Source organism: Accipiter gentilis, chromosome 14 (assembly GCF_929443795.1).
Source record: "Accipiter gentilis chromosome 14, bAccGen1.1, whole genome shotgun sequence".
Lineage (NCBI taxonomy): Eukaryota > Metazoa > Chordata > Aves > Accipitriformes > Accipitridae > Astur > Astur gentilis.
Window position 1 is genome coordinate 5,873,811 of NC_064893.1, and position 23,208 is coordinate 5,897,018.

Genomic DNA, 23,208 nt, shown 5'->3' on the forward strand with positions numbered 1-23,208 from the left:
TCGGCAAGCGATGCTGATCATAGCTTGCTTCAGAGGTTGTGTGCGGGGTGGGAAAAACTAACTAATCTGTGCCCTGACTATCCTGTTCGTGTCTCTGGTACCTGAGTGCTAAAAAGGCTCAAATCCTTGGAGGCAATGATGTTCTCCTCTTATTCTTAGCAGTGAATTCCTGCAAGGTCTGCTAACCAGCAGTAGAGACAGTGGTTAGTAGTCACCTGCTTTATGTTGGGGTTTACTGGTGTAAAGTTGCCGTGGAGATCGATAGAAGTTTTAACCAAGCAGGGACTGCAGTGGTGCACTCTGTGTGCGTAAATCTGTTTGACTTGCCGTGTGTATTGGATTCGGCTGTCCTGCTCACATTTGAGGTCCACTTGCTTGTTTGGCTGATTCCCATGTAGGAGAGCCTAACAACTGCCATGCAGTATTCATAGCACTGTGATACTAAAAAAAGGCAGAATCTGGATTGGTACTTGCTGTTCCAGGGCCCATATAAAAGCAAAGTCTGGGCACCGAAGGATTTTTAGTGCAGGTATCTAAGGCCTATAAGCTAGAAGGAACTGTTACTTGCAAAACTTTCCCAGGCTGGAGCCTTTCTTGTGACAGCAATAAGCATATTGGCTGTCTTGAAACAGAATTGTAAAGAGGCAGAAACAGAAATCTTACAACTTGGGAGATGTGGGAAGGAGGAATCTTCCAAACTCATTTTAGAACTTGTAAAGTGGATTAAAATATGGGGAGGGGGGTGAACAGAATGAGTGCTGAATATAAATGTATCCTTTACACTTGTAAAGGATAGGCAGGCTCCACGTGGTCAGAAACATTGCTGGGAAAACATCAATTAAAATGCTTGAGACTGACGAAGGCTTTAAGGCTGTTGAGGTAAACAGTGACTCATATTGGTTGAGAAGCAGTAAGGAAAAACATTCAATGGCATGCACCCCAAGCTGGACTCTGAAATGAGGCTTCCCAAGGGGTTGATGTGCAGGCACTGGGTTTTTAGCCAGGGCCTGCTGATCTGCAGCCTTCAGAGGTGAAGAGTCCAAGTATTTTTCACTGACTCAGCAGCAGACCTGCTGGGTTTATAATGCATATATGTTTGTAGGGTCTTACGGAGACAAACTTGGCATATTTCTAATTGTAGAGTAAGAGGAAACAGCCAGCTGATGAAAATATTCAGAAGGAAGCGTTAAGAAGTTGGAAGCTTTGAAGGAGGGGGGAAAAAAAGGGAATAGGGCAAATGTGGAGATGGATCTTTGAACACCACTTGCTCCAGCAACAGCTACAGAGCCCTCCTGCGTAAACTGCCTGGAGCACAGCATTGATTTGAGGGGGGAATGAGGCTTCCACTGTGTTTATCTTGAGGAAAAAGCTCCAGTCCTTTCAACAGAAGCTAAAGCTTGTGCATCTTGAAGACTGGTGTGAGCCTGTTGTATTACTGGAAAGGCCTGATGGCACGCATCAGGAGTGTCGTCTCCTCCTCTCCCCATCTCCTGTAACGCTCTGAACAATTTAATCCATAGCCGTTTGTCTTCATAGGCTGTAATTGATCTGTCTGTGATTTAGCTCATCAGATGGTCATTAAAGAGCTTGCAGCTTTTCTTATTCTTGAGGAGTGAGAGTCGGGGATCTAAAAACACTTTGTCTTTGTCTTAACTGGATTCATTTAGTATTCTGGGATCTGGGGAGGCTAATAAACTTATATGGGCTATTATTTAAAGGTGAGCTGCCAAGTGAACATGAAGGATGATCCAAGCACCGCCGGTGTGCCGAGCGCTCTCCAACACTGAGTGTCAGGTGTGAGCAGCAGAGGGAATTGTTGCTAAAACTCCAGCAAGGTATTCCACGCTGCCCTGGCCATGTGTGATCAGATCATGCAGCTTGCGGTGGAGCTCCTGGAGCTATGTTTGCAACGAAGACGGCATTTTATGCTAGCAATGTCAGTGGGATACGCAGAAATATTTTGTGCATTGTATATAGAATTTGGGCATCATGCCTGGCTTTCTTTTTTAAGCACGGCTATTGTTCTGAGCTGCTGTCTGTACTCTGGCAGTTCCCGTAACAATGTGCACTTCCCACGTTGCCTGCACACGCATGCTGAGAAAATGTCGCCATCCTTTAACAAGGATACGCTGGCAATCTGCAAAAGAGAACAATACCCCTGGGCTGCAGAAAGCAGTTTCCTTTCCCCGGTACTTTAATGAACACTTGAGAAATTTCCAAGCTGTAGGAAGAGGGGATGGGATGGATGGGTTCTCTGTTCTGCTCCTTCCTGAGCCTGGCTCCACACACCGGAGACTTCCAGAAAGATTAATAATTCCCTGCAATTATTGAATTTGCTGCGTAGTCATACGCATAGTGTCACCAAACTGGTTATGCCGTGGAGGTCTCTTAAGTGACTGTAACCACGAATGGGCTCTTAAGTTCTCTGTGGTCTTTTAAGACAGCATTTCTGCTAGGGAACACATGCAGCTGGATGCTGTGCCTCTACCAAATGTAGTTACTTTGTTTGTGAATCGTGGGAAGCTACAGGGCCTTGCAGACAAAGCCCTGCGTGAGGGATCTGAACCCTGGCAGGGCACGCTGCCATTCAGATGAACTGGCTTCCCAGTTGCTGTGTGTATTGGGATTGGGAAATCTTTGGTAATATAAACCTTTCCTGATTGCTCAAAGTCACAGTATTTATAAATATTCTACGCTAGAGTTAAATTGTACGTTGTCCTATATAAATATTAATACAGTATTTTTCTTTCTTTGTAGTGTACGGAGGCCAAAAAGCATTGCTGGTACTTTGAAGGATTATATCCTACATATTATATGTAAGTAGTCATCACTCTCCTTTTTGTGTTTTCTAGTGTTCAAGAGAGAATTAGATTCTGTAGGCTCTTAGAGTGTTGTTCTTTCACTAATTATGCTTTTTCCATAACTTCTCTGAGACTTCTTATTTAAAGATGAAGATAGAATACTTTCCTTTTCCTCCTTTCCCATGTCCCATTTCTTTCCCTTTTCTCCCTATTCAAAAAAGTGTACAGTCTCCTTTCACCATCCAATACAGGCGACCTTTCCAGTTGAAAACAAAATACAAGATCTTAAATGGCTCTTATTTCAGAGTGCTGAAAGGAAACATAAGTAGAGCCACGTGAGGACAGTTCTCCGTTTGTTTTGAGCAAGGGCAGGGAATCAGGCAGAGTACCAAGAATGCTTTGAAAGTAAGTTTGTCCCTGTGCTAATACTGTTGTTAAATTTAGGGAGTTGGGATGATTTGTTATCCGTGGCATAACTGTCCTTTTGATGAGTGGCATCTACAGTCACATCAGGCTTGGGTGTGAACCAAATGTCAATGACCTGTAGGTGCACAATTGAGGATCTCTCTGAATTGCAGTTTTCTGTTTTAAATCGCCCACAGCAACAACAAAAAGGCAGAGGAAATGTGTGGGTGGGAGGTGTCTTCCCTGTGGATTTGGGGGCAGAAAGGAGATAAATGTACTAAACTTTGTCCCTGGATTGTATAACTCTGTAATTGTAAACACCCGTAAACATAAGTTTAAAAAACAAAAAATAAATAAAGTGTGGTGGAGGAGTAGGTAGCAGCATTAGGTCATCTGTTTCCTGAGCAAGCTCTTTCTTGCTGAAGGATAAAAAATTACTGTAATCCTTATGCTACCCAACAACTTTCCTCCCTTTTCTTCTCCACCTCCACTTCATCTGCCAGAAATGGGAGAGAAATGCTAGAGACCAAAAGCAGCCCGGAAGCCAGGCGAGAAACAAAGCTCACTGAAAGAATGAAATGCTGTATGGTTTAATCATCTGTGATCCTGAATATTAACTGCTTAGGAAGTGCCTAGAACTCACTGTCTTTTTTCAGGTGACTGAAATGTTGAGAATTACTCATAAATGGTTGGCCAGAACAGATGGGTGAATTTAAAGAAGTTCATTTTCTTTGCATGCTAATAACAACAGGACTTTGGTTCCACCTACATTTTATTTTGTTTTGCTGCAGTGTGGGAAAGAAGCAGGGATGTTATGAAATTGTGAAAATCCCACTGTACCCTGACATTCAGGAGTGCATTATTCACATCACCTCAGTGTTCTGCTTACGTTTCTGCCCACATGCTTTTGCAGCCAATGTTTGTCTCCCTTGGTAGCTACTTGGATACTGGGTGTTAGCTCAGACTCTTCATGCCACAGGTAAATACATACCGAGCCCTGCAACAGATAGACTCTCTATCTGCAACAGATCTGACGTACGCAAGGTTGCTTTCTAATCGGTTTCCTTTTAGTAACTAGTTTACTGTTTTCTTTGTGTGTTGAAATGTAGTATCTTGTAGAAAAGCAGTGTGTTTATTTTCCAGTCCTTCAAAGAGGTTAACTGGAATTGCACACAGCTTTGAACATTGGAAGGAAGAAAGTTGTGCGAGGGGCTATGGTGTTGGTGGGTTGTTGGTTGGTTTGAGAGATCTTTTAATGTGGAGGGAAAACTGTTGTATATTGACTATGTCAGGTCAATCAGAAGACTGTTACTAGCAGTTGTGTGTGTTTGTGGTAGTTACTTCAGCACTGTGTTATCTGAGTCATTGCATAAACTTCTTGTGATTGCCAGTCTCCTGGATAGTGTATGTAAATGGAAAAAGGAAAGGGAAAGGGGTGGGATGTGTGTGCTCAGTGATTGTTGCGATGGTGATGAGTGTCACGTTAACGCTAGTGTTGTTATTGTGATTATGAGTTTAAGTGGGGAAGAAGAAACACTAAGGAAAGACAATAAGGATTTGTGGATGGTAAAGCTCAGAGGATAGATAAAGTGTGACAAGTGAAGAAATGTGGAAGGGAGGGGAGAGAGGCTATTTGAGTGTGTAGAAGCCCAGTAGCTTTAAGGGGGGCATGCATCAAAATGATAGGAAGGTCATTGACGTCTGTCGTGCCTGGGGTTTCCTACTTTGTTACTTCTGCGATTTCAGTTTGTTGTCTAGGATCCTTAGCTGCTTCCTACCTGCACTGTCTTTTCACACCTGTATGGTGGAGGAGAGGCACAACACCAATCTCAATATCTTAGGGTGAAGTACCCTTGCTTTGGCGCTTGTTTGACCTTTCACTGAGTTAATGCAACTTGCTAATCCCACAGAAGTTGTTCATTTTAGCACATTCAAGTCGGTGTTGAATCAGCTTGGTATAGTTTTTGGCGAACACTGGTGAAATGGGAGGAAGGGAGTACTCTGCATATTGTGGGGGAGCAGACATGAGTAGGATCTTCTCCATTAGCATATGGTTAGATGTTAAATCATCTAAGGGCATAATATGTAACTTTATCCTGAGAGTGTCTCCTCTGTGCAAAACTAGATCTGGGATGTGCTGCAGTGAAACAGGTTTTATTTTATCTTACAGTTTCTGGAGCAACAGTCCATAAGAAACAGATACATTTAGTCAAATAAGTTTGCAATAGATTCCATTCCTTTCTATTGCTGGTTTTCTGACAGAAGTTTTTTCCATCCAGTTAAGATATGTAGTCTTTCCTTTGGTCTTGAGACTATCTTTGGAGACTTACGAAAACCAGCAATGCACTCCTTTTTAATGATTTCCCTGTGATTTTGGTCCCATGCTGGCAGTTTGTCACATCTCTCTTGGAGACACTTTGTATTATAATGAAAAGGTTGGCTTGTCAGCTCAGAAATACCAAGTCCCACGTCTATTCACAGATCTAGTGTGACATGCTCAGACCATGGCATCCCTGGACTGGCATGTCCATATGCCTTATCACTTCTGGGTAGGCACGTCCTCCTAGAAGGTGCCTGCTTCTGTTTAAATTCCCCAGAGTAACAGAAATCCAAGGTGGACTGTCACATAAAATGGTTGTTTGCTTTTATCAGAAGTTTAAAGGCAAGATAGCTGAGTTAATCTTTCCTGTAAAGGCTCTACTTCAGCCATCCAAAGACAGAGATAAGACTGCGTCTGCTGAGCAAGAGGAACATGGGATAAGAAATCAGTGTGCCAAAATAAGTGTACTGGAAATACAGCAAGATGGGGGGGTAAAACTTGCAGTGATATGACTGTTCTTCTTTTGGAGCTTAAGTTTTTTTTAGTTTCTGATTCAATCTGTCTTCCAGTGTCATTATTTAAAAAAGAAAAAGCTGTTGGAGCTGTTGCTCAAAGCTTTCTTAAAACTTGTTGGTTATGTGTTCTGTATTAATAGCTAGGACAAAAGTTGGAGGTGTCTGTTACAGAACTAATGATACATCTCTTTGTCCAAATAGTTAATGGTATTAGTACCTTTTAAAATTATTTTTCCAGTGGATGTAATTGTTCTAGCCTTCATAGATCGGCAGTAAGCTTTAGTTCAATTCAAGCATGTTTCTTCCAAACATAATTCCATTTCTTAAGGCTAGACTGAGGAATTGATCATTTTCCAAACTTTTCTACTTCTACTGTGTGAATAAGCTTATTTCAGACCAGAAGCCGTCATGGAAAGGTTGCCAGGAATTTGAGAGACATACATTGGTCTGCTGCTGTTGATACAGAGAATTTCCAAGACTGCTCTTAACTTACTTCCTAACCAAATCAACCATTTCTCCATGTCCTAGCTGCCTGAGTCACAAGATATTGTCAGTTAGGCACTTTTCTCCTGCTTCAGCAAAACATGATATTGTCAGTTAGGCACTTTTCTCCTGCTTCAGCAAAACATATATTTATGTGGAAAAATAAGTAAACAAATACAAAGCAGATAAAGAAATTAGTCATTGGAGTCTAATTCTTATCCTTTGGAAAAGCAGGGAGCCAAGTTATCCTTGACTTTGCTTGAAGAACTAGATCATATGTCTCTTTGTGTGGATGCACAGAAAGCAATTCAGAATTAAAGCTGTCTTAACAGACTTGACTCTGATCCTCTACAAGGATCCTCATCCTACTCTCACTTAAATAAGCCAGCTCAGTCTTATTCTAGATGTAGCTGAAGTGCTGATGGTTGGCAGAAGAGACAGTCAAGATACTTCCCTTACTTGGCAATGATGTGAATAATGACATAGTGAATGCATTAGATTGCGAAACTATCTCCTCTGTATGCAGGTGCCAGCAGCACTTAAGATACTCCAGTTGTTTTTTCTACTTCTGAATTGGGAATGAATAGTAGAGGGAAAGCTGCCTTACATTTTGCTGATGAGGAGTAGTTTGGTTAGAATGAATGTGAATGTCCCCATCACTGCAGTGCGAAGTATGTTCCCTGGTATGACTGACCAATCCCATGGGTCTTTTCTGTTTATTTTTCCTCCTGTTGTTAGCTACCATCACATCTGAGCTTTTAATGAGGTGATAAATTCCAGATGCTAGAACCTGCATGTTTCTAATCCTCTCCTTTCCAGGCTCCATGGCATGTTTATAAAGCAGCACAAATGTTTCCGAGTATGAGTGGTTAAGTATGTGTCCACAGCAGCAGAAATACTGTGGCTGATGTCACTGGGTCAGTGAAGTAGTCACCCACGGGGAACGGGGTGGCTGACTTAGAGGGAGAAAAGAGTTATGATGCTATCCAATATTGAGTTAACGTTATTTCAACTCATCCTGTTGGATTATTGTGTATTGAATTTTTTAATAATGTGATATTCTAAGAGAAGTAGTGAGGAAAAGACAGTAACTGATCAGAGAATCGGAGAATAACTCAGATGGGAAGGGTTCTAAGGAGACTTCCAGTCCAACCTCCTGCTCAGGGCAGGGTCAGCCATGAGGTCAGAGCAGGTTGCTCAGGGCTTTAACCGGTTAGGTCCTGGAAAAACCCCAAGGAAGAGCACAGGAAGGCACAACCTCTCCGGGCAATGTGCTCTGCTGGCTGGCTGTCCTCGTGGTGGATAAGTTCTTTCACATACAAGTCAGAACCTCTTTTTGTTTTGGTTTACATCCATCATATGTTGTCCTCCCACCCTGTACCACTGGGAAGACCCTGGCTCCATCTTCTTAGTAAGCTCCTCCTGGGTACTGGCAGGCTGCTCTTGGGTCCATCTGAAGCCATCTCTTCTGTAAGGCTGAACAAGCCCAAGTCCCTCAACTTCTCTTCACAGGGCAGGTGCCCCAGCCCCTGACTTTCTCGGTGGCCCTTTGCTGAGCTCGCTCCAGTTTATCAATTTCATTCTTTTTATTGGGAACACCAAAACTAAATGTGGCATTTTAGATATGGTCCAACAAGTGCTCAGTGAATGGTGAAAGTTACTTCCCTTGATCCAGTGGCTGGGCTTCTGTTGACACAGACCAGGATGCTGGTGGCCTTTGTTGCTGTTGTGGCACACTGCTGGCTCATGTTCAGCTTGCTGTCTACCGTGACCCCTAGGGCCTTTTCAGCACAGCTGCTCCACAGCCAGCAAGATGTTCTTCCTTCCCACAGGCAAGACTTTGCATTTGGTTTTGTTCAATTTCACATGGTTCCTGTTTAGGCCATTTGTCCAACCAGTCTAGATCTTTGAGTGGCAACCCTGCACTTGAGCTCATTGACTGATGCCTGGTTTGGTGCCATCTCCAAACTTGGTGAGAGTACTCTATCACCAATTTGAGCAACGTGCTTGTCAACGGAACAGGTCCAGACCTCTGTGGTACTACCAGCGATTACTTCATACTCTCTAGGGAGACTGTGACCTGTTGACCACTGCCCTCTGAGCCCCACCATCCAACCAGGTTTTTTTTTAACCCATCTAGCTGTCCGCCTGTCCAGACTGTAATGTCCGAACTTGGGTACAAGAATATTGTGGGAGACAGTGCAGAAAGCCTTGCTGAAGTTGAGGTAAACAACATCAGCTGCTCTCTGGCTTGTCCACAGATACCATTCACTGCCAGTGTAGTGGTAGAAGGTCCTCTTGCTGCACTTCATGTCCCTTGCAACTATCAGTTGTAGGCGAGGTTTGGCTTTCCTAACATCACACCTACTCATGTATGTGATTTCTAAACTCCTTAGTAGCCTGTTCTGCCTTCCACCTCCTGAATACTGACCCTATGCATTGGGGCTCAGCCATGGGTTCCTTGTCTAAGTGCCTTTTCACTGTTCACTGGTGTGCTACTAGGTAAAAGACCTCCAGAAAGAAACACAGAAACTTTCCCTGGAAGGAAATGTTAACCATTGCTCCTAATAAATATATGAAGAAAAGAATAAACATAGGGGAGTGCCATCTTGTAACCTCTTCTCATGCTTATCCAAAGCAGGATCTGAATTAATGTTAAAAGCATGTATGGATGGAGGTGGTGTATTTTTAGGCTAATATGTTTCTGCTGTAGAAAGTAGTTTACTGCATACAGCAGATAGCTGCATGTGTACACATTTATGTTGATTAAATCTGTTTAATTTTTCATTTAGAATTAGCATAAGAACATTAATATAAACCTAAAAAAGTTGTTTAATAATACCATTCATGTTTAAAACATGTTCCTGTCCTATGTGGGAACAGTCAATTCTTTTTCTTATTGTGGAGGAGAATGCTGATTGTATTCTGTTTGTGGTTTTTCATGGGTTTTGAAATAAATTTCTTGTGCATTTCAACACACTCCTCTTCCTTTGCAGATTAAATTTTGTTTTATTTATCACACAGTTGTGTTCATCTGGGTTTTGAATGTAAGCCCTTATGTGCTTGGTGGTCAGTCTATAGTAATAATTTTGTGCATTATCAAGAACCTGCAAAATGTTCCAGTTGAAAACAATAAAAACATGGTTTTCTCTTGCTGTTATTCAGATAGCTTAGAGAGCACTTCTTCCATCAATCTGTGTACAAGAGGCTAGGAAACCCCCCCCAGTCTAGACACAGGGCATATTGCATGATGGGAGCTACTTTCTGTGCTCCACATCCTGTTATGTTTACTGCTTTTAATTAAGTTGGCTTTCCTGATGATACACTTAGCTTTCCCATTGCAATTACAGCTGCATGAAGTGTCAGCAGGTGTGTGCTTAGGGCAGTAATCTAGCTGTTGATTTATTCTTCCATTTGATTTGAAGCCAGCATGGAGGAGGGAGAGGGGAGGCAGCACGCTTCCAGGCTCCTTGAATAGCTGGCACTGTACAGAAACGAAGACCTGGATTCAGGCCAGGGCCACCAATTTAGCAGCAAGCAGCCACAGGAAGGGCCTGTTTGCATATGTAGTTCAACGCAAGAACGTAAGCGCACAGTTTGTATCGTGAACGAAGACGGCAGTAATTACCAGACCATCTGCATATAAAGGCAACAAAAACCTGCCACCATTGCTCCGTCCTGTGTGGCCTTAAACAATAAGGGTACAAAACATCACAACTAGCTTCAACAGTCTGTGCCCTTAAGGTGGTGTATTCCTTGCTTCAAATACGGGACTAGATTCCCTTGAAGTTGGTGGATCTGTTGAGGTTGTAGTCCCAACTGCTGTAATCACCCAGCAACTAGATGCCTTGCCTTGTCCTTGAGTTTGTTTTGATGGAGCAGTTGTCTGATGCACAAGCTGAGGAGAATTAGGCTATCAAATTAACAATCCACTTAGCTTGCTATGAGGGAGTCCTGAGGAAGGGAGAGGGATTTAGTAACTCTGCCTTCACAGACGATCAAGCAGGTGACTGACTTAATTTGGTACTTGAAGCTCTGAATGATTTCGGAGTTGGAGGCTGACCAGGTGTAGGCGGCTTACTCTGAGAAAGTTGAGGAAAAGAGGGCAGTCTCTGTCTTCTAGTGGAGGAGTACTCTGAAACCAGACTCTCCTCTGGCTGAGGTGGAACAGGGAACCCAGTCCCACCACCCTCTCATTTCCAGAGGATGCAAAAACCATAGTTGTGTCTTATCATGAGGGAGCCTCAGTTTTTCCTGTTGAGGCTGCTTGACTTGGAATACTCATCACAGCATTAACTCTCCCATGTCCCAGGCAAGAGCCCTGATGCGAGGCTGAGAATCAATTTCTTCTGGCTTCCTGTTTGTGGGATAGGAAGGCTTGTGCCTAGTTTGAGCTCTTGTGCGCAGCATCAAGGAGCACTTGACCCCAAAGTCATCTTGAAGCTTCTAACCCTTTCTGGATAGGGAGAACCCTGAGTTAAAATTTTTAAAGACTTGGTGGCACTTAACTGTTGGCCATTAGTACCTGTGTCCTTCTCTGCGTTTGATCATGCGGTGGCTTGGTGAAGGAAGATAAAGATTTACTATGCGTTAGTGTGTTAAATTCAGGCAGATAGAAAATTCATGGAGACCCATCGCCCCCTGCCAGCAGACTGCTTATAGTCTCCCAAAGCAGCAATTAGATGCAGTAGGACTGCTTGCTCACTGGGAGCAGCTTGAGATATGAAGAACTAATTGTCCCTTTAATAAGGGCCCTGATGATTAACTAGAAGCTCTCGTTCCTGTTGGTATGAGAAATTTATGATTCCACCTCCAGAAAATTAAAATTCGTCATACAGATTATCTATGGCTTACTTTTGCCAGAGCCTTAAGCTGTGCTGTTTCTCTGCTTTGTTCTGTGAAAGAAAGGGCTGCAGCCTATGTTGAAAAATGGCTATTTAGGGTACCGTATACTGCCACTGGACGAAGCCCAAACCGCAGCAGTTCTTGCTAGGTTCTGCCACAGGAGGAGCTGAGAAAACTTCTAGATGGTTGTGTGCTGGCCAGAAAGCCGTGTGGTGAGACTTGCTGCCTTTACAGATGACCAGGAGAGTCCCTCTGTAGTGTGGTTTTCCTCTTGGGGTCTGAGAAGAGAGGGTTGGTGTTACAGCAAGCAGTTGGGTAGCAGAAGGCTTGTAGAAGGGTCAGTTTGGCAGGAGCAGCTGAGCAAATACTTTTCATCCCACCCAAAGTGGGGGAGTATTTACCATATTCTGCTGAGTTCTTGCACAGAGATGGTGTTTATAGGCTCTTCCCCTAAAGAATAATTGAGAAATAATCCCTTTTTCAGTTGTTGCCTGCACTTGTTTTTCATGTCCGTGTGAAGGACAGGAGCCAAATATCTTGTCTCGTAGGAGATTTTAGTTGTGTCAAAGCAGACAGGAATCTAATCGGAGCAAATATTGTTTCTGTCTCTGTTGTTTCTGCTGTGTAGAAAAAATGACCTGACAGCCCCTTTCCTCCTTTTTGCCTTACATTTTCTTATGTAGTTAAGGGCTGGGTGATTTATCAAGTACCTGGGTAACTGTGTCTCTAGTGCTCTCCGGGGTACCAGCGGCAGCGTTTTACTCTCAAGTATAGATGTTCCACTGAGGTGACGGCTGCGTTCATCTATGAAGCAGTTATATTTGTTATATATATAGTTACATATTTGTCAAAATCAGACCTACGTTTTACAAGGCACTGTTCTTGCATGCACTGAGAGATCATCTTTGCTATGTGTAAGAAGAGAAATGGTTTTGGGTGCTGAGAACCTGTGACTGCAGGTAACTGTGGTGGAGTTGTGTCCCTGCTGAAAATTAGGCAATGTACGCAGACATGCCAAGGAGACACAACCAGGTCTAAGACCAAGGCTGGAAAGCAGATGTTGCCTGTCACTCTACTCCACCAGCCAAAGACCTTGCCTGTGTTACTGCTCCTCAAGTATTTTAAGTGAATGCGAGTGGAGAGATGTGGCCTTTGTGTTGCAGTGTCTTTCTGGAGAGAGATTAAACGGCTTTGGGATTCAGAAATAGTTACTTAGGTGGGACTCCTGACTGCCCAGTGGGACTCTGTTTCGATTTCCATGTTCAGTGGGCTGCTGCAGCAAAATGGGTTCCTTGGGATAACCTCTCCACTGTGCTTGTAGCATTAAGCTCCTGCACGTGTCTGGTGGTCTTCACCACATATGCAGTCAATAACCTGGGTCTTTTCTTATGTAGCAGTACAGGCAATGGCTTTTCTCTGAAAACCACTTTTTATTGAAAGTTGGAAATGCACATACAGAATGGTCTGAAATGAATTAATAAATGGTGAAATAAACTTGGTAGAAAAATACCTCCCTCTCAGTTCCATGGTACGCCTTCTATTGATCCTCTTCCTCATTCATCATCCTTCAGGTGTAATTCTGAGTCTTGTGGCAGTGTAGTCCTGTTGAGCTCAGTGGCATTGCTCATTAATAGCACAGCCAAGACTGACCTTCATCAGAATTGTTTCTGCTAGTCAATTTGTGGTGGTTGTGTGCTTTGTTTTTCTTTTTGTTACATGGCTCATTTGATTTTTCTCTGTTCAGCATCACTGTATCCTGGCAGCTGAGTTCCAAGCAGATTAATTATTTTTTTATTTTTTTTTGTCCTAGAACAAGTAAATACATTCACATACTTCAGCTGTCTGCCTTCATCTGTTCAATGGTAGCAGACCTGAGCCTTCTGGCTTTGAGGGCTCAGCACTGAGCCTGCCTGGAGGTGACCCGGTCTCAGCAGTCCATCTCTTACAGTTCTTGTGAGCCCTTGTGGTTCTCCTTCTGGTCTTTTGTCCATGCCAGTATTAGGACCGCAGCTGGGACTTCTGTAGCTTCATCTGATGCTATTAGCCATTTCCCCCAAAATCTTTCTTTTCTGTTCTTAGTTTTGGTCTATCGCTATATCTTCCTTTACTTAACTTCTGTCTCCCTTTGGTTGCCACACACACACACTTCAAAAACTGCCAGTGTTTCTTGTATTCCAATGAATCCCAGTTTGCTTGGTTGTTGTGGGGGTTTTGTGGCTTTCTTTTGCCCTCCCATCCTCTGTGTCTACAGTAGGGTTTCTGCCACTACTTGCGGATTAACAATTTGTTTTGCTTCACTCTTCCAAAGGATGTTGCTAATAAAACATCTTAAATGTTAAAGTTTTGGCACATAATATGCAAACAGTCTAGAGAGGAAACCGAAGAATGCTACAGCCTGCATTTCAAAGGGATGGCGTTGATGGGGAAATACCCATGTTGAGTGAGGACAGGGAACATTGTCAGACCACTATGGCCATACAGTCTACTGAAGACTGCAATCCTTGCTTTACCTCTTTAATTTCTCCACTTTTCAGCAAGTGCTAATCGGGGAATTATATTTAGATAATGTTCTTTGCTGCGACAGCTCTGCTAAGAAGGGACTTGATCAGCTGTGTAGGTGCAGGTATAAATGGAAAAGAGCTTCTGGACCATTTCATTCAGCAGTTGTTATCTGCAGAACACGTGCAAGTACAGGTTTTGTTTGTGGGGTTTGGGTCATACTGTATACCCTTCTGTAAAACTTTGTGCTTTGCTTGTCCATTAAGGAAAGAAGTTCAGTGTCGTGATTTAAGTGCAAACCCATACAAAAAGCTTGTCGCTGTGATCTGACACGCAGTGTGACTTTGATCTCTGACACGTCAGTTCCTTGGTGTGCTAGCAGTGCACGTCATTGGACATGCAGATGCATTAATTTCACTCTCCTGAATTATGAATGAAAAGATGTACCTTCTAAATCATAAATCACATTGCAGACAGTTTTCAAAAGAGAGACCGTATGCTTGGTGAAGTTGCAGATTAGCAAAGCAACTAATGGATCACGTCTTATCCGATGTAATGGGTTAAATTGTGATCAATGAAACAAGCATTGCCCTAGGGAAATGCAGTTCTTGGGATCATCTTTATGTGTGAAAGAGGGAAAACTGGCATTAGAAAAGTCTTCTGTAGGAGATGGGCTTGGTCCAGTTTAGATTGACAGTAAGGCTCATTCTTGTTCAACTGGCATTGGGCATAATCAGTCCTTCTCCATAAAGAAAAGCCAAAGCATGAATGTAATTTAAAGAATATGCATACCAATTCAATAAATATATGTCTGTGTGCTTAATTGTTTTTTTTTTTTTTATGAACCGGGGTCTTAATTCTGCTGGGATTTGCTGTCAGGCAGTAAGAGATAGTACATCAAAGACTGATTATACTTAAGCTTGTATGTTACTGCATTAATAAGCTGATTTTATTGTCATCTTTTGTCTGCTAATAAATATGGCTTTTGTAAGTAAGTTAGTTTTCTTGTAATTGGGATCAATGTTGTCAGAAGTTGTGTTGTTTTTTCGTAGCACATTGAATCAAGAACAAGAGATCAGCAGAGCTTCTGCGGTACCCTGACAGCAGTGTCAGCAAATGGGCCGTTTGTTCTTCCAGTCTTTTTTGGCACTGCTATCAAGTGGTGGGGAATGCAAACAGCAGGTTGTTACCATGGCATCATCCTTGGTTCTAGGCTCCTACATACGGGTACCTGTGTCCATACTCGCAGGCATGCAAAATAAAGCGCCTCTTTGGTTCTATGGGTAAAAAGTAAAAGGATTACTAGTGTTAGATCTCAAAGGCATTTTCCTCCAAGTCGTGATACTGGTTTAGCTTCGCAGATCTACCCAGCAAATGCAGTGCTTAGCTTTGGATGAGTTGCCTCAGAAAGCTTACTGGCTATTAGAAAATGGAGCTTCTCTAAACACAGCTGTAATGAGAGACTCCTCCATCCTTTGCATTATCATTTTTAGCCATTTGAAAGTGCAGTCATCTGTGTAGGAGATGAAACTTCTCTTTGATGGCCTGTTTGTTTGCCATTCAGTGGTCTCAGGAGCATCATAAACAATCCGCTGTTGAGCCGTTCTGTCTTCCAGCTGCTACTTTAGCCCTCTTTCACAAGAAGAAAAGCTAAGCCACTTAGACTTTAAAAATGGTGCCTGGACAATGTAGTCTAGACAATTTAGAGATTAAAAATAAAAAGTAAATTCAGATACCATACTCCTCATACAGATGCTGGTTTAATTTTGGTGTTTGAACGACCATAATTATATACTTTAAAATAGCTTTTTCTCATCTCTTCTGGCTCTGGAAAAAACAGATGCAAAATAAGCGAGGCAGGGGTTGGGCATAGGGGCGGCATACGTGCAGCCTCCCTGGGCTCTCTGTTTTAATTTAACTTTTAATACAAGTTAAGGTCTTGGGGCTTGATCTTGGAAATTACTTTGGGGCCAGAGGCTGGCCTGGTGCATCCGCTCCCCATCCTGCTTGTGGTCAGGTGTAGGTGTCTGGGCTGACAGAGCCAGTGTGTGGAAGCAGAAATAAAGACTGCTCACATGCCTAAAATCCTCCTTTTTTTTTTTTTTTTTTTTTATTTTTTTTTTTTTTTTTTTGCCTTAATTGCCTCAAGAAGGGCTTCTAGATTTATGGGCTCCATTTCTTCTCTGCTTTTCTGGCCCAGCCAAGTCCTTGCTGTGCTGCATCAGCAAAAAGGGCAAGTGCCCATCAATGTGGATGAGGGGGTCCAACCAAAAGTGTGTTGAAGAGCAAAAGGGGTGCCATGACCACTGGTTTAACAGAACTCCGCAGCTGCCACCCCATTTCATAAGGGGCCCGATCCTGCCTATGTATTTGACATATGTCTTGAAAGCTCCTGTTGGGTTGATCCACTTGGGGAACATGGAGGAATACTTAATTTCTTGGTCCTGATGGGACTGAAGTTAATGCTGACTTGCTAAGTCTTGTTAATAGTTTTGTGAGGTCTGGCAACTTTGAGGATGAGCAGTTGTTAGGGTCCTGGCAAGCTTTAAAGAAGAAAGGTTGGAGATGGGTCACCTTGAGGTTCAGGGACAGCAAAGTGGGTGTTTTTTCTTTTGGCATGAGCGACTTAACTCTGCTTGAGTCTCAAACTGGGTGCCTGAGTATATTAATGGACCTTGCTGGGCTGATCATGTCAGATCCTCCAGCTTGCTTAAATAAATCTTGCCTACCTGTCATCAGAAGAGCATGTAACTCTTTTTCACTTGCAAAACAACTGATTGTGTATCCATAGAGCATCCTACTCTGGCACCAATTAGAGGCTGAAGCCTGTGTGACTTGATGTATTTTGTGAGCGAAGGCTTGTTAACTGAGCGTGTAAATGTGTAATTGTCTGTACAATTATCCAATTGATTTTTTTTTTTAGCTTTGCATACAAATATGGGAGCACAGTCGTGCAGTTGGGCAAATTTTCCAGAACCAGATGCTTAATTAAATATGTGCCTTGAGCATACAAATGTGAACACCCTTAAAAAGATTGATCCAGTTGTGGTAATCTCCTCTTTTCTTTTGGTATGTGGATATGCTAATCTGAATGTTTTCATCCGAGTCTGTCACGTACCATGGTTTCTGTGTTACTCCTGTCTTTTTTCATACTAAATACGTTTCATTGGTCTGAGAAATAGCAGTTACTGTAGAAATTGTTCAGAGGTTGCAGTTAATGTATGTGCTGACTTTTTTAGTGAAGTGGTACCTTGTGCTTACAGTGATTGGTGCTATAATACCTTTAAAATGGTTCTATTCCATATGAAATATCAATTTGAAATGTGGGTTTTTTTAGAGGAAAGCCTACTTAAATAATTGGAGTTGTTGGCAGTTGCAGTCCAGAGCAACTTCTGAGAAGCAAAAAACGCCATTAAATTTGCAAATAACAGTACACTTGAAGTTTTCTCTCCACTCAGTGGTTTCTGTTTGGAAGCTGCTTATTTGCAAAGAATGAGTGATCTGGCAGTTTTGACCTTGCAATTCTTGTCTGTTGCAGTGAATAAAACCCCACATGGCTCATGTTTGAGGTCTGCAGTGTTCATTTACTGTGAAAGAAAACACAGTAATACTGCTTTTCTTTTATAATGTGTCCTTTTATATAGAATTAAACACTGCATTCAGTCTTTCTGAGGTGGCTTTAAAAGAAGTATATAGGAAGGTAGTCTCAATAACATGCAAAAAATTCCTGAATAGTGATAGAGCCGTGCCATGGATGTGTACATGTGATCGACAACTTTATCCGGCCAAGGGTAGTCTGTTCTTGTTCATAGACCCACAGAATGGTTTGGGTTGGAAGGGACCTTTAAAGATCATCTAGTTCAACTCCCCTGCCATGGGCAGGGACATCTTTCACCAGACCAGATTGCTCGAAGCCCTGTCCAACCTGACCTTCAACACTGCCAGGCGGCTTTGCCTCCCAGACTCATGGCAATGTCAAAAGTAATGCCTCGGGCAGGAGTGTGAATGGCATCAGGGTTGGGGATCCCGTTTTAATCTGAGTGACAACCACTCCCCTAACGCCTTTTTATTTCTCTGCAGATGTCGCTCCTATGAGGATTGCTGTGGTTCAAGATGCTGTGTAAGAGCTCTCTCTATCCAGCGACTATGGTATTTTTGGTAGGTCAGGGCATTTGGGAATTTTGTTTGCCCTGTTCTTGTCTTGTTTGTAGGACTTAAATCAGGGTATTGCCAGCCCTAGTATTTTAAAGTAAAGTAGGTACAAGTGTGCGGTAATGTATATGTGTACATGTAAATGCAAGGACTTTGGGTTTTTGCTTCTAAAATTCTCCCAATGTAGTGAGAAAACACTGAAAAAGGAGGTTACTCGTGTCAGGTTGATCTTTCCTGCTTCTGCATCCTGCTGGTCTGTACAGGCAGCGGTCCCGCTTTTATCCAAAATTGCTGCATTCCTTACGCCTGTCCCAGCTACTACCAAGCAGCAGCATTTGTCCATTTTTGTTGGGCACTCAGTTTTAAAAGAGGATTGTATAAGGAGGATTGTGCATTTAGGCAGGGTTTAAGATATTCTTGCCAGCTGAATTGAGGCTTCAATTAAAAAGGAAGAGAAGTACGTTTATGAGGATTTCACTGGAGATGACAGCAAGGGAAAAGCAGGCAGAAAGATTTGAGCTTGTGAAACCAGCAGCTCAGTAATCTGGATAAAGCTTAAACTAATCACTGTTATGTGCATAATGAAAAAATAAGGTAAATTCATTTTGGAGAGGAATTTAAGAAAGCACCTGAATAAAACTTTCTCATTACAGTAGAGAGAAAGTAAAAGCTCTCCTAAAAAATTATTTCAGACATTTTTATGTGGAATTTGAAGACTACTTAAAAAAAAGGCTTCAAAAGTGAAACAAACAGTGAAAACCAGAAGCCTGATATGTACTATAATACAGAGATTTCCCGAAGCTGACTGTGGGATTTTAGTGTACAATCCTTACTGATATAACTGAAGAGCTCTGCAGCTCAGTCCCTGGGGTGACGTCGTAAATCTCTGTTTTTCTGTTCAGAACAAATCCTTTGCAGGAGCACTGCCAAAAGGGAATGTATTCATATTGGGTCAGGGAAACAGGACCTCCTTCTGCTCTTATTTCCACTGTAGAAACAAGAACAGAACTTGACCCTGTGCATGAAATACCTCTCACTGCCGTGCAGTGTCACATTCTCCCTCTCGGGCACCTGGGAATGTTCCAGAGGAGATAAGCATGGTGTGTAGGCTTGCCTCTGGCCAACTTCCCTCCCTTCCAGAAGAAAGAGCACAGTTGTCATTGTCTTCCAGTAAAGGGCCCTGAAATGAGGTGGCTACAGGCGAAAGAACCATTTGAGTTTATGGGAGCTTGCATTAGTCACTAGCATGTCTGATAACTAATCAAGGAAACACAGTGAAAGCCACTGTCTGAAGAAAAAAAATCTTCTCATGTGGCCTTGCTGCACGTGCCTGTTTCCACAGCACCAAGACAAGGGAATGATGAGGACAGTTTAGTCAGGTCAGAAAAGGAGCAGAGAGGAGAACAACTGAAGCAAAATGATGTCCTTTTCCTTGAGAATGTATATCCTGTCTAGGGAGCACAAAGCAAAGGTTGTCATCTTCAGTGCTGAATGCTTCAGTCTTCTGGCTTAAGCTTAAATGCCAGCTACCATATTTCCCATGAGAAACAAAATTACAGTGCTGAGTAACTTAAGAACATCTAAGAATCTTCTTTTAAGGGCAACTGCAGAATAGTATTCCTCTTTGTCCCCCACAAACCTCCTGGCCAGCCTCAATGCTGTAAGTGTAAGGCTTGTGTCCAAGATATGCAGCTTGAAACCATACCGACCTGGAATTTCAGTTCAGCATCCTGGAGGCAAAGGTCAGGTATGAACCTGAACTTTCCAAAAGTTCAAGGGCGTTTTAGTTTCAGATTTGTATTTTACATGCCAGAAAACATCGGACAATAGTACTAATGGCTAAAGATGTCCGTAATATATTTGTAAGTGCCCCATGAGTGCTATCTCAAATGACATAGACCTGCTTTCAAGAGACAACCTATTTAAGAAACACTGGTAAAAAGTCGTAGGCTGATGATTGCTAGATGATACTTGTTTCTCTCAACAAACAGGCTGGGTTTGAGAGCTGCCTGAATGCGGGTGGGTTTTGACTTCCCTCTTCTCTTTGCCTAGGTTCCTTTTGATGATGGGAGTTTTGTTCTGTTGCGGAGCTGGTTTCTTTATCCGAAGGCGAATGTACCCTCCTCCACTAGTAGAAGAACCTACTTTTAACGTGTCTTACACCAGACAACCAGTCAACACTGCATCAGGTCAGAGACTGCTCATTAAACAAGTTTCACTCATTTCTGGTGTTTGCCAAGGCATTTAAAAAGGGTGGGGTTGGGGGTTTTGTTTATTTGGTTTTTGGAAACTGTGGGATTTGGACAAGGGATTGCACTGCACTAAACCATGCAGCCGCCTCCTGTGATGAGTGAAATCTTCTGCCTTTCAAACAGCATAATTCAGCTGCAGTGTACAGAAGTGGTTTTGAAACCCAGGATGACAGGACTTTCAGTTCCCTTCTGTTGTCGTTCCTCATACCTTTACAGCTGTGTGTCCATGACGGAAGGAGGCTAGCAAGTTCTCGCTTTGCAGCGTAGACAAAATGATAGGTATCCAAAATGAACAGTGACATGAAGAAAGAGTTTTAAATACAGTTGGTAACGTCTGGCAGAAGTGAAGGAAAGCCTAACATTTTTCTTCCACAATCTGGCTATCTTGCCAGTCTTCTCTTTTTGATTTGCCTTCCATGCTCTGTGCTGCAGTTTTTCTGCAGCAAAGTGGTCCTTCTCCCCTTGTTAGTCTGCTTGCTGTCTCTCTGGTTGGTAATGGCTCTGAGCATCAGGAGGATCTACCTAGTGATGGCTCCTGTGGCAATTCTGCTTTCTAAGTTTGTTATTTCTTCCTCTCTGGCTGTTAGATAGTCCCAGTTGGGAGAATCCTGCAAAATAACGCTCACCTGTAAGCAGTGCCTTATGGGACCATTTTGAATGCAGCTGTCTCTAGCTGGAAGACCTTCTACAGTGCTGAGATTTTTATCTGAGTGCACACTCTGGTGCTTGCTTTCTCCCTGCCTCAGCAAGGCCAAACTGAGACATTTTTAACCACTGTCCAGATTGCATAAGCCAGTGGTCATTTGTGCCAGTGAAAGTACACACACATGCAGGCATGCTTGGTACACTGGCACTTTTCCTCCCGGGCTGTCATTTTATTGTATGTTGTATAAGAGAGAGCTGAAGCTGGAGGATAATTATCTTTTCTGACAACTTTTTTTGGAATTGGCTATTTGGTTTTGTTTCATACTGGCTTGGAAGTGGAAATACAACAGAATATTTGTAATGAGAAGGAGGATCTCTGAAAATGTGGTGCCTCGAACCTCTCTATCAAAAATTGTCTTCTGAACCATTACATCTCTGTGTAATACTGTGGCTGCATCAAGACAGCCTCCTCAGAAAAGTGTCCTAAACTCCTTCTCGCTAGCTGTGACTACGAGCATTGTGCAGAGATGCAGCATTTGGGCTCTCCCTGCTGTCATGCTGGCTATTGCACACCCACGTACCTTGTGCAGACTTTGGAAATGCTCTTCCTTGCATCCTTAAGCATGTACTCATAGATATGTCTCCCTGCACACACACCCCCCCCACCCCCCCCCCCCATCTCTCACAGGTCTAAATGGATAAAAAGATGTTACAGACACAAACTGACACTTTATTCACCGTCTTTTTGTTTAAATCCTAAGAGGGTTTTTTTAGGGCTTCTATTCTGCATCTGTTTTTCTGCTTGACTGAACAAGCATTTCCACTGAGAGTATTTATTTTTCAACAGTGGATGGTTGGGGGGGAGCCAAACTAACTAAACTGATATTTTTAAGCCTGAAAAATAACCTCAAGATTATGTGAACAGGGAGCGTCTTTGGCTGGATTGGTAAATACCAGATTTAATTTTAGAGCACGGTTTTATTTTTTCATGACACTTCATGGAACGCAAGTTGTGGGTAAATACAAAATAAGCACAAGCCCCTTGACGACACGCTTATGCCACCTGCTTCCAGACTGTTATTACTGTTACTTAAAAGCTTTGGGGTCTGAGCTAACCCCACCAATTCTTTAATTATTTTTTTTTTTACTTTTTATACTATTCTAGGAATACTCAACAGCAAAAGCAATGGGAATTAGTAGTCAACCAAGTTCTCATTTTATGCTAGCTCCTCTTCCAGATTTGGTAGCAGTAGCCGGTTCACTGTTGAGGTGGATCCCTTGAAACACGCCCATCTCCCTCCTTCCCTGCAGAGATAACAGCAGCATATTCTGCCATCCCAGCAGCATCCTGAAGTGGGAGTGCTCTTTCTGTGGGTCTGACTTGGAAGACGGATTGAACACCTCACCTACAAGCAGCAGTTTGCAGGCCTGGTGGTATCTTTCACTTCAGCCCTGGCCTACATAGCCCCAAACTGGCAGTTCAGGTGCTGGAAAAGGTCGGGTCCCTTTGCAGACCCTTAACAAATACTGAGCTGATCTGACAAGGAGGTTGACATTCAGTTGTTGTTTTCTGCTGGGTTCAGTGAACTGAAAAAATATCACAAAAGATTGGTGTCCACACTTCCCCCCCCCAATTCAATAATAGTACACAGAAGTTTTAATGAAAACAGTTATTTTCCTAAAGAGCAAGCTGCAGTGAGCTACCTCAACCTCTCCCATGTCCCCATGCAGTTGGAAACTGCAGAAACACAGAGCTGGGCAGGTTTTAACTTTAAAACAAAAATGCTTAAGAAAAAAGGCTGCAGAGAAAGGTATTAGCCCAAACGTTGGAGAGGTGGGACTCGGCTCCTGTTCCCAGCCTGGCTCTCCTGCAGCCGTGTGCTGATGCTATAGATGGAAGCAGAACAAGGGCTTCTTGTCGCCAAAGGAAGAGAGGAAGAGAGGCTGCGTCTTTGCTCAGACAGGCAAAAGGAAAAATTACTGTGGTGGTGTGTTAAAAATTGTGTTAAGAAGGAAATAGCTGCGTTCCCCATCTGCTTTCCATCCTTTTTGCTCCCGAGTGTTCAAACAAAGCTCCCCAGGCAGACACCCCAGGCTCTGGGACAGTTTGCATCCCCCTGCCTTTTGGCTCGGCCCATCTGATTTAATGCTGTAGGGACATGTTTTTGGGTTCAGTATGTAGCTGCTTCCTGAATGCTTGAAGTACTAAAGGATGCTTAAAGCTTTCAAGAAGCCTGTATTCCTTCTGTGGCAATACCGAGTCCTAGTGTCACCAAGTCACAGAAGGAATG

At 42.9% G+C, this 23,208-nt stretch overlaps 1 protein-coding gene across 1 annotated transcript in view; it reads left to right on the plus strand.

Moving 5' to 3' along the window:
* VOPP1 (VOPP1 WW domain binding protein) overlaps positions 1-23,208 on the plus strand; it is a 65,869-nt gene that overhangs the window by 41,242 nt on the left and 1,419 nt on the right. Inside the window, exons 2-4 of the mRNA XM_049817123.1 lie at positions 2,758-2,816; positions 17,949-18,026; positions 20,073-20,209. Coding sequence (XP_049673080.1) covers positions 2,758-2,816; positions 17,949-18,026; positions 20,073-20,209 — 274 coding nt within the window. The remainder of the gene's footprint in view (positions 1-2,757; positions 2,817-17,948; positions 18,027-20,072; positions 20,210-23,208) is intronic.